Raw genomic sequence first — 16,175 nt, 5'->3', positions numbered from 1 at the left:
TAGCAATCTGGTCTTCAAATGTTTCTTACAAGGCACTTAAACTAAAGCCTGCCTGAATAACCATTATGGCTTTGGTCAGAATCATGGAACACCGGCCATAATGAGTCCATGGACACACTGTAAAAGTCTTTCAGATTTATTACATAGAATTCTGCATTTGCAATAAGCGCTGGAAATGTCTCTAAAAATCTCTAACTCTTTCTTGAAAAATCCCGAAGCACAGTCCACATGGGTACAGTGAATGTAGAGAGCTGCAACTCCCGTCTAGATAATTTGGGTCAAAATACTCATATTTTTGCCGGAGACTTGGAGAAATAGAGAGGCATAGGTTTGCTTGAATTCATGAGATGAATGAGTTGGAAAGACAAGTGTTTACTTTGTTCCGCAGCAGATGATTATTTATTTGTATGCTCCTTCCTGCCCTCTGTCCAGCCATCCGTCCTTTTGCTCCTCCTTTCCCTTAATCAAAAATTTTTACTGACTATATCACACCCGAGGGGCTATGCTGTACTTGGTTATGCAGAAATGCAAAAATCAAGAGCTACCTCTGCAAAAATTGTTCAGAGATAAATGATCTAACCATCCTATGTAACCGTTGTAGGTTCTCTGTGTTGTACTGAGTCCCAAGCCTCTGAGAGAGCCAGCAGGGCTCACAGTCTATAAAGAGCATTCATATCCATTGTGTCACTTGATGCTTAGCGCATGCTTATAAGGTATTCACGTCACTTCCAATTTTCTGTTGAGAGGACCAACACGCAGAAAGGTTAAGTGACTTCTCCTAGGTCACAAAGTCAAAGGAAGCCTTGACTCAGGATTACTGATTCTAGCATGCATACTTTTGGTGTCCTTCATGTCAGCAAATGCAATTTGCATTCCCCAATTTCTAATCACAGCTCCTGTACTTACCTGCTGTCTGATCTTGAGCAAGAACTTCCGCAAGTCTCAAGTTCCTAATTCATTAAATGGAAATAATATTAACACCTACTTTATAGGGCTGTTTTTGTGAAATAATACATGTAAAGAGAGATCAAGGAGGCCTCCCGGTCTGACACATGACTCTGACCTTGAGCACTAGATAATGGCCAGTCCGCCCACCATCAGGCGTCATCACCCCATTTGCTAGATTTCCCCTCCCACTCCTGCATCCCTTTATACCTGTCTGTGCACACACAAAGCCTTCACATCGCACTTGACTTCTGCATGGTCTGCTGGTAACACAGTCTTCAACTTCCTTGTCAGAGAAGTTACACGGTTCCCCATAGAACTGAGAGGGCCGGAGCAAGTAGGCATGTCTGTACTATGGCAAAGAGGAGCAAGGTGAACCAAGGGCAGAGCCTCAGGGACCTCAGGAACTGAGGATACACTCAAGGGTCCATGTTGCAATTGGCTGTTTGCGTGACTGTTTGAACTAGACTGTGAGCTCTCTGAGGGCAGAGAGCTTGCCTTTGATGTCTGCAGCGGCAGTGATCAATAAAGATTTGCTGAATGTGAGAAAAGCCTGGGCTTCAGAGTCAAAAGGTAAGTAGACTGATGTAGCCGGTTCAAAAACACAAAACCACAATCGCTCAGCTTGATTACTCCAATGCACTGATTCAAGTATTCTTGCTTATTCTGTATCTTATAAATGAAAAAGCAGGCACACCTGACTCGGATACTTTGTAGTTATGTGATGTTGGCAAGTTACTTTACCTCTGTGATCTCAATTTGTTAATCTACAAAATAAGGGCAATGAATTACCTAAATGTACAGTTATGGAGTTTCAATTACATATACGATTTCTATATGAAATCTCATTATGTTGTCCGGTACATAGTTGGCACACAATTTCTTGTCTTACTTTTCTTTATTATTATTTATAATTTTTAGCAGTCAATGTTCCTCTAACTTCCTGTTTGTTTATTCCAAAAATACTGAATTTCCAGAACATTAATTGAGCCACCCAATGTTGAAAAAGGTAGGTGTTTATGCTTGCCTTTTTTTTTTAAATTGTAGTATAGTTGACAATGTTACTCGTTGGTCCATAAGTGTGTAACATAGTGATTCCACAACTCTGTACATTATGTTATGCTCATCACAAGTGTAGCTACCATCAGTCACCCTACAATACTATTACAATACCACTGACTATATTCCCTATGCTCTACCTTTCATTCCTGCGACTAATTCATTCCATAACTGCTTATTTGTTTGTTTTTAATCATAGTCCTGCCGTCTAGCCTGCCCTCAAGGAGGTCATCGCAGATGACAGTGGTAGTGATGGTAAGCACCAGGCAGTGACAACAAGGTGTGATGGCCGCCGTGATTGAGGAAGGACAGAGTCGCTCTGTAAGTTGATAGGGGCATCCCCGATGCAAACTCAGGAGATGGTGAAGTCATAACTAAGCTGAGACCTAAAAGATGAGTAGAGCTGTCAGGCAAACAGGAAGAAGTGGTGTGAGGAGGGTAGAGAAGAGTAATCAGGGTAGAGAAAATTGCTATACCAAACCTGAGAGATTAGAGTGTGCCTCGTTCCAGAAAACAAAAAGAAATTCATCGTGGCTGGAGAGAAGAGTATAAGAGGGCAGATGGCCAGAGCTGGAGGGAGATATAGCCCGGGGGCAGGTGATGCAGGGCCTCCCAAGCCTCAGTTAGGTTAGATTTAGTATTTTACTACGAGGCAATGAGAGACAATTATGGGGGTGGGGTGGGGAGTGATCAGAGTTGGTGGCTTCCAAATCTTAGTTGTAGGTAAGAGTTTGGTGCAACAAAAGGATACAAACCAGGAGAGCAGCCCCTCTGAAGAATGCCATGTTAACCAACCATAGTTATTACTTGTATGGCATCTGGAAATCCACCCTCCACCCCCCCGCAAAAATACAGACAATCACTCGCCCGTGCTCCTTTGCATTTCCAGAGGGTCTTTCTTCCTGGAAGGCAGAGGCTGACAGGGCAGAGATGAGGTCTGCAAAGAAGACTGCTGGAAGGCCAGCCCCAGGCTCCAAAGACAAAATGGGTGTGAGGAGTGTGGAAATGATGGAAGAGAGATATCTCGCAATTCTGGTGGAAAGGTTTTGATAAAGCCCCAGCCAGTGACCCTGCTGAGAGTGATGACACCCAGTGAGGGCAAGAGCATAGTGAACTCTGAGTGAAGAGGTCCAGCTCGCTGGCTGGCTGGCTGATGCTTTATGGTGCAGATGAAGCAATTCCACAGATAATTGGATCGATGTTGATAACTTCAGCAATAAAGCCCACTTCGGGAACTGAATAATCCCGTGTGGCTCTCCACAAAGATCCAGTTACCTGTGTAAATATCCTGGGCCCACTTTTACAGCCTCATTAGGGTCTTAGTCTATGGCTGCTTTGATGTCCCAAGGAGTTGGGGAAATGGCAGCCATTCTCTTTTCTCTGACACGTCTGCTCTGCTCAGAGCTGGGATCCTGGAACAGCCCTCTTAAGACAAGAGAACCTGAAGGACGAATACTGAAGAGACCATGTGTTTTTTTGTGGGAGAACACTAGACAAGAAGCCAGAAGCCTGAGGTCAAGGCCTGTTGTTATTTGCTAGCAGGTGAACCTGATAAAGCACCTGCTTTGAGTCTCTATTTACCCACCTGCCTCATGGAAAGTGTCACAGGGGTCTTCCCTTCCTTACAGAAGGGTCAGAAAATATCACGAGATCAAACAGCACATATTTATGGAACTCCTATTATGTTCTAGAAATTGGACTACACTGAAGATATGGAATTGAATAAACCTTCAACAGCTCGCCATTTCATGGAAAGGTAAATAATTGAGAAGAGTGACAGGAAGAGCAGGGATCTTTTATGGCTCATGGGAGGTTGCCCATCTAACTGGGCTGAGAAGTCAAGGGAAGAGCTCAAAAGAGGTGGCTTATAAGAAGAGTTTCAAATCATGAGTAGGTGTTGGCCAGTGATGGAAGTGGGAAAGGTCACTCCAGCCTGAGAAAACAGCATGAATAAAGGCAGAGAGAGAATGAGAAATGGTCAGAGAGAGACAAGTGTTCTGTGTGCTGGAGTGGGCATGTTTTATGGAGACATCGGCCAGGTCCGTGTCATGGGGGGCCTTGAATGCCATGAGTCTGGATTTCAGCCTAAGGGCCATGTGTGGACTTCGGATGATTCCAAGCTGGGAAAAGACAAGCCAGACGTGCATTTTTGATAGTTTCCCTGCTTGCACCACAAAGATGGATTGGAAGAGCAACATTGGAGGCAGGAAGTCCGATCAGGAAGCTATTAACATGAGCAAGGAGAGATATGCTAGGAGAATAACTGGAAGGCCGAAGAAAGGATCGACTACTTGGCAGCACAGAGAAAAAGAATTCATTCATTAAATAAGCCAACATTTATCGAGGTCCTACTATGTGCCAGGGACTGTCAGCACTGTCTCAGCCAATCTTGCTGAGAGGGCTTCTGGAAGCTTAGAGCTCACCCAAGGTCCGAGTACTTACCCTTTTCTTCTGACAGGGATCACACGAGGTCCAGGAGGACCAGCTGGACATTTCACAATCAACAGGCATCGGCATAACACCCACACTCCGCGTCTGTCTGCTCTTGGCAAGGCTCACATTGACTGTGTTTGACTCAAGAGAGTGTGGCCTTTCACCTCTAAAGGGTCATCATGAGAGGACAGAGGCAAGTGTCAGAAGAGGATTAAGTATACATACCACCACTTACCTACCATTCAATAAATATATATTTGCTCAATTGTGTGAGGCTATTAGTTTATCATTCAAGTATAGGTTAATGCACCCAGCGAACAGTTACTGACACCCATAAGTGCCTTACAGTTGGGCTAGCTATGGTCAAAAGAGTACTGAACTCAGAGCAGAAGACAGTCCATCAGCAGCTGGGGGATCTTGATCTGCTTTTTCCACCTGTGTGAGTTTCACTTTTCTATATAATGGGAGAATCAGACCTACCTCACAAGGTTCTTTCTAGGATTAACTAAGAAAGTACACGTAAACACTTTATAAACTCTAAACTGCTATAGATATGCAGGGAATACAACCACAGCTGGATACAGGACTTTAAACAACTCCCTCCCTGCCGTGGGCCTCTGTGTTATGCCCTGGGAAAGGAGAGTTTGGACTGGATTATTATTATTATTATTATTATTATTTTTAGGGAGAGAGGAGGGGGAGGGGCCGAGGGGAGAGAGAGAGAGAGAGAGAGAGAGAGAGAGAATCTTAAGCAGGTCATCCAGCACAGGGCTTGATGCCAGGCTTAATCTCAGGACCCTGAGATCATGACCTGAGCCAAAATCAAGATTCAGATGCTTAACCGACTGAGCTACCCAGATGCCTCTGGACTTGATGGTCTATAAGGCATCCTCTCATATTAAGAGTCCATGAAACATTTGCTGAGAAGCAACAACATTCAGGGTACTGTGCTATAGGGGATATAGGGAAATATAGAACACAGGTTCTGCCTTCTGGAACTCACAGTTTGTCTTAGGATAGGAAAAGAGAAACACATCTCATGTCTTAACTGTTTGGGACTTTATCCAGTAGGCAAGGTTTTTAAGTACACAGGCTCCATGGCCAGAGCTTTGCTTTGGGGGCTATAGTGTGGAGACTGGCAGGGGTAGGGAGAGCCTGGACGTAGGACAAGCAGGTAGGAGGCTCCTGCAGTAGCACCGAGGAGTGATGTGAACTTGAACTCTGGCAGTGTCTAGGGGAGAGCACATGGAGAGGACAGGTATATGAGGCACTGCTCAGGTGGAATGGATAGCTTGTTTCCAGTCTGACTGTGTGCATGAGGGGGGAACACAGGAGCAAAAGAGCTTGTTGGGGAAGATGTGGTTGGGACATGCTGAGTTCCAGGTGCTCATGGAACACCTATGTAGAATATTCAGCAATTAGTTCCCATGTGGGTTTCGTACTCAGAAGAGAGATTTTTCACCAGATATACAGATCTGATCATGCAAAGCTATGGCAGAGGGTAAGACTGTTCTTGAGAGGAGGGGCAGGCCAGAGATAAGTCCTCGGGGAACATCAACACCACCAGCAGACCAAGAAAGACTGGTGCCCTGGCAGTCCTGAGCACGGGCAGCACAGAGCAGTGAGTGGGGATGTCAGTGAGGCCGGGGGCGGGGGTGGTGGAGGGAGGGAGGCAGACAGTGTCACATCTGCAAAACAGTCAAGCGACATGAGACCTGAAATATGTCTAGAAAGTAAGGCAACACTTTTTGTTGAGTTCCTGGCACTCGGTGGGACATTCAGTAGAAGGGTGAATAAATGAACATGTCAGTGAATCTGTCTGGGCCTCCCGTTTCCCCACACGTAACATGATGGGTGTATTATGATTTTACTTTTCTTCCACTGGAAAGAGCATACAACAGTGTAAGATTCCTTGTAATCTGTGTTCCTTTTCAAGGCACAAGAGATGAGAAAGGAAACAGATTTGCTGAGCACCCAGGACATGTCAAGCCCTGGGAGAGGTCATGGGATGGAACCCATTCTAGAGTTCTCACAGCAATGTGAGAAGACATTGCCACTTGGACAGATGAGGGAAATGCCCGAGAGCCACATAGCTGGTATGCGGTGGTCTTGGGGTCTGAGCTGAGGTCTGTTTAACTCTAGAGCCTCTGTAACCATTTCCCCATGCTGCCTGCAGGGGAACCAGGCCAGCCCCTACACCACTGGCGCCCTCCTTCTCTATGCAAAGTTTCTTTCATCCCCATGTCCGAGATTGAATCATTAGGGAGAGCATCACATAGTTTCCACCGACTCAAATACATAGTACATCACTCTAGACAAGGTCATTAACAATACATTCTCACTTGGCAAAAGTCCCAAAAAGAGGATAATATTAACTACAGTGAAATCCATCTCCACAACTGCCCCAGAGACCAGCAAAAATCAATCGCCTAGTAAAGTTGGATCTTTAACGAAAGGTCAAAGACTCTCCTGGAAACCACAGGTGGATACTTTAAAAGGGTTACTTGAGGCAGGATGCTGCACACCAGTGGGGGGGCTCAGAATGTGCTCTTATCTACTAATTTGCCCAGGTTTGACAAAACAATATTGTCTGTGATTCGGCTTCTCCTAAGTATATATTTGACAGCTCAGCAGGGTACCCTCTTCCTGTTTCAACTCAGAAGCAGTTACATTGTGTTTTCAGCAACCATCAACCCAATTCTGGGCCACAGTTGAGACTGAGTGGATAAGTAATGCAAACACACACACTTTTAAGAGTCACAATTATTTTCCTCTCTAAGATTTGAAAGCCTGTTAATAGGTAAGATGATCGTTTATAGAAGGAACTTGGTTAAAAAGTGGTGATAGCCACCAGATCTCTCATTTTTGCACCCCATTTGCATTATGGAGGTGGCAATATAATGAAGTAATCAGCTGCATAAATAGTATGTTTGTCAATTACATGGGCTAAGATGCGTGTGGTTTATTAGTACTACAAAATGCAAATCTGAAAGAAAGGCTGGCATTAAGTTTTATCTGTAAATCCTTGCCTCTGTGTAGGGATACAGCACGTTCCTTTCACACCTAGGGATTTTTTTTTTAAAGATTTTATTTATTTATTTGACAGAGAGAGACACAGCGAGAGGGAATACAAGCAAGGGGAGTGGGAGAGGGAGAAGCAGGCTTCCCGCGGAGCAGGGAGCCCGATGCGGGGCTCGATCCCAGGACCCTGAGATCATGACCTGAGCCGAAGGCAGATGCTTAACGACTGAGCCACCCAGGCGCCCCAACACCTAGGGATTTTTATAGAAACAAACCAGATGGACCTTTGGACCAGCTGAATTGACTGTCATTCAAAAGGTATGTTTTTAATGTTGAAAACTTAAACATGCCCAGAGAAGTACAGAAAGTAAAATAATAAACACTCATGTACTCACGACCCAGGATCGCCAATTATTAACATTTTGGTATATTACCTTCAAGTCTTATTTATTTATTTATTTATCTGAGAGAAAGCAAGACCGTGAGCAGAGGATGGGCAGAGGGAGAGAGAGGGAGAATCCCAGGCAGACTCCACACTGAGCATGGAGCCTGATGTGAGGCTCCATCCTACGACCCTGAGATCATGACCAATGCTCAACCGACCGCGCCACCAGGCGCCCCTAGTCTTTTATTTTTTAAGTAAAAAAATAACCCTATACATTTCATATCTGCATGTGATACCAACCGCAATTCCATTTCCTTCTCCTCCTTTTCAGAAGGAACTATTGTCAGGAATTTAAATGTATCCCTCGAGTCCTTTAAATATTTTTTACATATATATACATATGCACAATAAAAGCACTGCTTTTGTGTGCTTTACTCATACTGTGCATATTATTGTGCAAGCTGCTTCTGTCAGTCAACACTCTATGTCTGAGCCCAATACTTGTTGATTCATAAAGAGATCTAGTTCACTTCTTTTACCTAGATGTTCCATCAAAGGACATAAATTGCATTAGATTTATTCTTTTTTTTTTTTTTTTGAAGGACATTTACATTTGCCCAGTGTTTGGCAATTGCAAATAATGTTACAATAAACACCCTTCTAGAAGCCCTTGGAACATATCCCTCTACAGAAGGAATGGCAGGGATGCACCTTTCCTCAAGGTGTATAGAACGCTGCAGCCAACATCCGGACATATTTCACAGGGTCCCTGTCTCCTCTCTTTCTAACAGGAGTCTCTGATCAAAATAAAGGTGGATCCATCAAGTAAGGCAGGTTTAGGTCAGTAGTAAATTGCAAGCTATCAGCTTATATAGATGGGGTGTGTCAATATATTTTGGCTTTCTGTAGAAATGCCCTGACACAACAACTTTCTTGTCACACACAATTTGTTACGCAGCTACATCCCCTCCGCAACCAGCATCCTTCCTCTTTGCTAGAAGGGGCAGCTTCTGGGTGGCAGATTTTCAATTTCTCCTCTCTCTGGCAGCGGCGGTTATAGACATGAAATTTAAAGCAACATCTCAAGGTAGCAAATGTGTGGCCCAGAGATAGAAAAACAGCACAGGGGCCCAGCAAGTCAGATACACCATGCAGCCCGAGAGGGGATTAGGCATGTGAGAGGCAGGATGGTGCAGGGATACTCAGGAGCTCTGGAACCAGAGAAAAACTTGGATTTGAATCCATATTCTCTTCCAGATGAAGTGAGTAGCCTTGTGAGTTCCATTATCTCTCAATCTTAGTTTCCCTCTCTGTAAAACTGTAAACAGTAGCACTTACCTCAAATAGCTGTGAGGGATTAGAGCTAATGTATCTAAGTGCCTGGCCCAGAGGGGCAATAAATAACAGTCTTATGACAACAAGTCTTATGAAAATGTGATGATTTCATCTGACTTGATTATAAGAAGAACTAAAGACAAAAACCCTTCTCAGCTAACAGGAGGGAGGTCTCAGCTTCTCCTGTTTCAGAACCGAAGACTGTTCTTCCACTCCAAGCATGGAATTCAAATCCATGCTGTGTTCAGGACTGGAAATCATGGGGAGAGGCCAGAGCACCAAACCTGGATCCAGGTATGGGTTTTGAGACTGATGAAACATTAGTGAATCTCTTCTGCTCTTTGAGGATCATTTTGCTATTCTACATAGCGTGAGTAAGAGATAGAGAAGGACTTGGCAGCTTGGGGCCAAGTTGAGATTCTTGATAATCATAATAGCTATTATTTGTTGAGTGCCCAGTGTGTAGTGAATACTCACCCTCCTGGTCTTAGGGGCGGTGCCCAATGGCAGCTGAGTGCTCAGCAGAGCTGAGACCAAGGCGCATGTCCAATGGGTATTAGTGCTCCTCACATTAAGTGGGAGGTTGTGCTCAGACAGCATTTATGGAATGAACAAAAGGAATGGCACTAATAGTCCTTCTCAGGGGGTTGCTCACAAGGTTGCTTCCCAGAGGGTTGCTGGGATACCTGACTGTTTCAGCATTTGTGGTTGGTGAGGATCATATACAGGGAGGATCCCCCCATTGCCAAGTCACTGGCACTTCCTTCACTGGAGCCCAAGTTTGAGCTTCCACTCAAGATATTTTCTTTCACCTGTTTTATATCTTATTAACAATATGAAACATGATGAAATAAATCAGTTAGCATTTATCTGCTGGCAGCATACTGATTGTGTGTGGAAGCGGGGGGAGAGCCAGTGAGCGAGCAAGAGCACCTGAGAACCCAAAGAATTTGGGTTGATGAGCAGGTACAGTGGGTCCCTCTCATAAATTAAAATCATTGACATGAATTGGCTCTTTTTTTCCATACATAACAAACCTTCTTTTGCATAAAGAATCACACCGGGCCTTTGTTCAGAACACAGAACAAGTATCCTATTCTTCTCAGCGTGACAAAATACATTTAAACATGTCAGTTTCTTCTGGGAACTTTTGCTGAAGTCATATGCTTGGTTCCACAATAATTTGAAGACAGTTGTTGATATTATTTTATCAAATGCATGCAAATTGCTTCGAGAGATGTTTCTTATTCAATAGGCGCACAACAAAGAGGCGGTCAGCATTATGTGGCTTTATAGTCCCTGTCACATTATTGATTGGGGAATCATTTGTAACCGTCACTTACCTGGAGCCAGGCAAACCGAGAGAACCCAGAGCAGCACAGAGAAGAATCAGCTCTGCTGAGGCCCTCCAAGCCGGCAGCCCAGATGTCTTCATTTTCAGTCTGTGACGGAGTTTTCTGCTGGGATACTAGGTCCATGAAAGGTCTGCACAAGGAGCACGGCGGGCAGCTTCTGTCCCCATACAGCAAACAGTTCAGCAAAGTCAACAGAAAGCCAGCAGTGACCGGAAACTCCTTAGACTTTGCACGGACGGAAACTTACCCATGACTCTGGACACCAGGGAGAACAATGGAAAACTTTATGGCGGGGGGAGTACCCAAGAGACAGGCTGTTAGTGGGGGTTATGGGCTTGAGGTCCAGACTGCCTGGGTTCAAATCCTTTCTCTGCCACTCCCTTTGTCACCACGGGCAAGTCACTTTACCTCTATGCTTCAGTTTTCTGACTTGCAAAGTGGGGAGGTTTAAGTAAAGTAACAGAAGTAAAGTGAGTAGAAGGGGCCCATGTTAAACCCTCAGATATGTGAGCTATTACTACAAAGTGGAGGGCAGGGTTGGAAGGGCAGCCAAGCTCTGCAGTTTTGCCTCTTCCCAGCTCTGGGACTTGGCACAAGCCGACAAGAGGCTGTAGAGCTCTAGAACCTGTCTACCTCTGTTCCTATTCTCTCTGTGTGTTTCACTAACTGGGTGACCCATGCATGGCAAATCTTTAACCTCTCTGAGCCTGACTTAACCTCATCTATGAGAAAACAATAATAATAGTACCCAACTCACAAGGTTGTTGCTAAGACTCAATAAATCTTAGTATTTACAACACTTTGGATAGTGCCTGGCACATTCTCCGTGCCTTCTCTATGAGTGAACTGGCATTTTTATTGACTCTCTCTGATTCTTTTTCCTCACCCGTAAAATTTGGAGGGCCATGCTTACTGGTCAGAGTTGGGGGAGTCAGATGGGATACTAAATGTGAAAATGTTTCACAGTAGGCATTATAAAAATGATAACTGGAAGAGGATAATACCAAACACGTGGTATTGTTACTATATAACCTACGTGGAACTTCACTGTAATTAGGGGGAAACAGAGAGCTTCCCCGAGCTCTCTGCGAAGTGTGGTAGATGACTAGTGTACCGGTAGACTTCACCCATGCACAAGCAGTAGCAACCTGAAAAGAGTTCCATAAACACCACCCCTCTTCACCGATCACCTCTCACGCGTTACAGGTCAGGGCTGAACACAGCAAAGGCAGGTGCCATTCCTGTATGGTGAACCAACCTGTTTGATTTGAGCCTAGACGAGTGTTTCGCCTTCGACTTGTCATTATTCTGAATAGGACACCAATTGCCCTGTCATTTCTATGTGGCCTTCCTTCCCCTTAAATGGGATTAAAGGAAAATGTCACCCAAGCCTCTCTTGCCATGGTCTAACCCAAGCAAAAGTGCATCTCAATACCTCTACAAATGATTCCCAGAGGACCTGTGACCCGATGTTGGATGGATGTCTTCACATTTTCAGTTCCAGTGCGGACACAGTGTCAGCCCCACCTCTCAGCTGGGCATCTGCCCTGCCGGTGGTGAGGCGCACTGGCGTGGGGGAGTGGGGTTGGGAGCAGCGCAGCCCAAACTCGGAGGCAATGTGCAAATGGCCACGCTCTCAAACATAGCTCCCTGATAACCATCACTGACTCCTCAGAATCAACAATTTCAAGTCCAGACTGGACTGACCTGGCATTTATGAAACCAATCTGCAGCCCATAAAGGGCTGGATAAACATGGTGGATGACCCTCCTGTTGCTGTTAATATTTGCAGGTGTAGACGAGGGGACTCAGGGTCGGGGGAGGCAGCGGGCAGCTTGAGGATGGGCTGGGAGAAAGACTGCATTTGATTTCCTTACACAGCTACCCAATTTCTCTAAGACTGTCTTCTTTTTTTTTTAAAAAAAAAGAGAGAATGTTATTTATTTATCTAATTTTATTATGCTATGTTAGTCACCATACATTACATCATTAGTTTTTGATGTAGTGTTCCATGATTCATTGTTTGCATATAACACCCAGTGCTCCATTCAGTATGTGCCCTCTTTAATATCCATCACCAGTCTGACCCATCACCCCCCCCTCTAAAACCCTCAGTTTGTTTCTCAGAGTCCATAGTCTCTCATGGTTCATCTCCCCCTCCAATTCCCCCCCCCCTTCATTTTTACCTTCCTACTATCTTTTTTTTTTTTTTTTTTAACATATAATGTATTATTTGTTTCAGAGGTACAGGTCTGTGATTCAACAGCCTTACACCATCTTCTAATCTGAAAAACAGGGATAAGAATTCATGAATATCTGCTTCATAAGGTTTTGAGCTTTGAGCGTGTAGAGCATTACGCCTTTAACCTACCTCCTGACACAGGCTGGACTACTCTCAAGTGCCAGCCTGCTTCCCCCCTCCTGCCACATCTGCCAGAGGAGCCCGGCTGGGGCTGGGATGCAGCTGAGGAAGAGCAGGGAGGGGAAGGATGCAAAGCCACAGAGGGTGGCCATGCCTTTCCATTAATTGGGTCCGGAACACCGAACACAAACTCTGCTGTCAGACCCTCCTGTGTGCATCCCAGTTATCATTACCCCAAGCGCAAGGCACTATCTCGCTGTTGTCCCAAAGGTTGCAGTGACCTGAACTTTGCCACAATTGATTGTGGTAGTTAATCATTTGCAAACAAGCAGAAAATTGCATTTCAAGAAAGATCCATGTCCTCTCCCATGCCTGCCTGCATTTAAGAGAAGCCATGTCCTTACACGATAAGGCTCCCCTTCCACTTCCTTGACCTGATGGGCTCATAGAGGAACCTGCACCCTGAGGAGAGCTGTTACTTGAATGACTTGTGCGCTCTCCTGCCAGACTTTTTTGTGCATGCTGTTCCTTCTGCCCAGAATAGGTGCCACCTGGCTAAATACGACTCATTACTTATGTTTCATACTCATGCCCACTTTCTCAAGAAAGCCTTCCCCAGTGACCCCCCTGGGGTTCTTTGGTTCTTGGCTGGCTCCAACAGGTCCAACAGGTCTCCTGGAAGTCCAACCTCATGGCGCCCCCTGGTGGTTCAGGTGCCACTCACCTGCAGTCAGGCCAGGAGGATGATGGCCTCAGATTGCAGTGATAAAACACATTTGTCACGGGCAGTTCTTAGAATCTAACAGTTTTTCTCATACATCATCTTGTTTGATCTTGACACTAAGCTAAAAACTAAGTGTCACCTTTCATGCCTCTGAGATGGGGTTCCATAACTGATTCCAAGGTTGCTAAGTAGCAAATCTATGGTCAGATACAATTTTTTCCCTGACTCCCAAACTCTTCTGTTTGTAATTCCAAGGCTTTACCCACCTCTTAGGAAGTTCCAGGATGGAATTAGGTCCAGCACAATGACCACACCTCACCACTCTCTGGCCACAGCTCTCTTCTTTGACCAAGAGAGAGCTCTCAAAAATGATTATGTATCTCCAGGCCCTTAAATTGTATGAAGAAACCCAAAGTTTTAGGTCTATGGATCCACTAACAGATCATTGCTTTTTTCAGTCTTTGATACCTAATTTCCTATCCTCCATTTCCATAATCAATTCCATGTGTTTTAGGTTTCGTCATGGCACATGGGCATGGTAGTGTACTCCACCCTTGGTACCCATTTTTATATTAATTAGCTTTGCTGCATAACAAATAATCCAACACTTAGTACCTTAAAACAATGGTAATTTACTAGCTTAAAATTCTTTGGGTCATCAAGTAGGTCTGGGTTAAGCTGGGTGGTTCTGTTGGTCTTGCTGGGTTCACTCATGCAACCTCAGCCAGCTGGTGCGTTGGCAGGGGCTGGCTGACATAGGAATGGTCTTACCTGCTTGAGGATTATTCTGTTTCCCGGTGCTGGCTGTTGACTGAAGTGATGGGGTCAATGGCCCACAGGTCTCCAAATAGACTAACTCAGGCTTCTCCATGGTGATCTCATAGTTCCAAAGAGCAGCAAGAAAGGACAGATCCAAGGCACAGGACCTTGTAAGCTTCTGCTTGAATTATGTTTCTTAATGTCCCACTTGCCAAAGCAATGGCCAAATCCACATTCAAGAGCCAGAGACATAGACCATACCTGTTGATAGGAGGAAGAGCAGAGTCACTTTGCAAAGGGATGTGCAGACAAGGTTGGAAGGAATTTGTGGGTATTTTGCAGTCTACCACAGATAGGTGCCACTTTCAAACTTAAAGCAGTTAAAAGCCAGTGTGCCTTTTTCTCTCTCTTCTCCTGTCCTTGTGATTTGGAAGCAAGCGTCTTACGGTGGAGGGAGCCTACAGCCCTGATTCGCTGGATGGAGAAGAGCCCCTGCTGACTCAGAGAGAACTTTAGGACTGAGGATTAAAGTTGTGTTGTGTTACGTCAATGACATTGTGTAGATTGTATGTTACTGCAGCAACAGCTACCCTATTCTGACTGATTGTACGCCCACATTTCACTCCAAATTTGGTGTGTATGTACATTTTTCTGGGGAAAAGGTCCATAGGTCTCCTCAGATTAAAAAAACAAATCCGAGATTCAAAAGGAGTAAAAACAAAACAAAACAAAACAAAAAGGCAAACTTCCCCCAAGAGACAACTTTTTCAGCCCACAGAATCCTGCGTTCCCTTTGGAGCCAGTGTGGAGCAGTTGGAAGTGTCGGAAGCATCAGCCAGACCTAGATTAGCATTTCATTTCTCCCACTTATGAGTTTATATCCTGGACAAATCCCTTAAGCCCTCCGAGCAGTAGTTTCCCTAGTTTAAAATGCAGGCCTGTTGAAATAATGCTTCAATAATCACTTATTGCAAGCCTACTACACGTCAGGCACAATGCTAGGTGCCCGGGTAGAGAGATGAGTATGTAATAAACCTTCCCCATAAGAGCTGACAATGTGGCGAGAGAAAGAGACACAGTAATTCACCAGGGCGGTCGAGTGTGATGGGGGCGGTGCCAGAGCCCTGCGTGTCTAACGTGGGCACAAACGCATGCAGGCATGGGAGTGGGACAGGGTGTGCGCATGAGTGTGTGCACGTGAGTGTGGGTGCGTGCATGTGTGTGGTCAGTGAGAAAGGCTTCTCGGAAGTGATGTTTGAGCTGGGCCTTCAGGCGTGAGGAGGAGTCAGCAAACCAAGGGACCTGGGGGAGGGCACGTGCGCTCACAGGGAGAGGGGCCAGCAGATTCAAGATACAAGGGTTTGGGGAACCATCCGCCACTCGGGGTTGCAGAAGCACAGAGCTCAGCCTAAGTGGCAGGAGGACCTGAGACTGGAGGCCGGCAGGAGTCAGGGCACCGAGGGCCTGTTGGGCTGTGCTAATGATAGGGATTTGTATCCTAAGTGCCCCAGGCAGCTACTGAAGGGGTCCGGGAGGGGAGGCAAGGGGACAGCTCTCTTTGGGAGGGAGACTACTCGTGCTGCAGTGCAGAGGATGGATTGGAGGGAGGGAGCTAGAGCACAGAGCCCAGCTGGGAGGCGGTTCTGACAGTCCACCGAGGGAGCTGGGGTCCGGAGCCACTGGGGCAGTGGGAACAGAGTCAGGGAGGAGGGCATGCATCTAATGTCTGCGTTCTGTTGTCCAGAGAAGTAAATAACACACTGTTTGTAAAGGGCTTTGTAGACGGTGCTGCTCAGC

The 16,175-nt window shown here is 45.5% G+C and overlaps 1 protein-coding gene across 1 annotated transcript in view; it reads right to left on the bottom strand.

The window, feature by feature from the left end:
• Positions 1-11,175, bottom strand: part of C8B (complement C8 beta chain) — a 38,068-nt gene extending 26,893 nt beyond the window's left edge. The window contains exons 1-4 of the mRNA XM_035018461.1: positions 10,781-11,175; positions 10,522-10,690; positions 4,447-4,603; positions 1,156-1,297 (exon numbers count right to left, since the gene is read on the bottom strand). Coding sequence (XP_034874352.1) covers positions 1,156-1,297; positions 4,447-4,603; positions 10,522-10,613 — 391 coding nt within the window. The 5' untranslated portion in view covers positions 10,614-10,690; positions 10,781-11,175. The remainder of the gene's footprint in view (positions 1-1,155; positions 1,298-4,446; positions 4,604-10,521; positions 10,691-10,780) is intronic.
• Positions 11,176-16,175: the final 5,000 nt, after the last annotated feature.

The sequence above is a fragment of the Mirounga leonina genome, unplaced genomic scaffold, assembly GCF_011800145.1.
Source record: "Mirounga leonina isolate KUSES-001 unplaced genomic scaffold, KU_Mleo_1.0 Mir_173, whole genome shotgun sequence".
Classification (NCBI taxonomy): domain Eukaryota; kingdom Metazoa; phylum Chordata; class Mammalia; order Carnivora; family Phocidae; genus Mirounga; species Mirounga leonina.
Note: the sequence above shows the minus strand (reverse complement) of the source record. Positions and strands in the feature narration are given on the sequence as shown.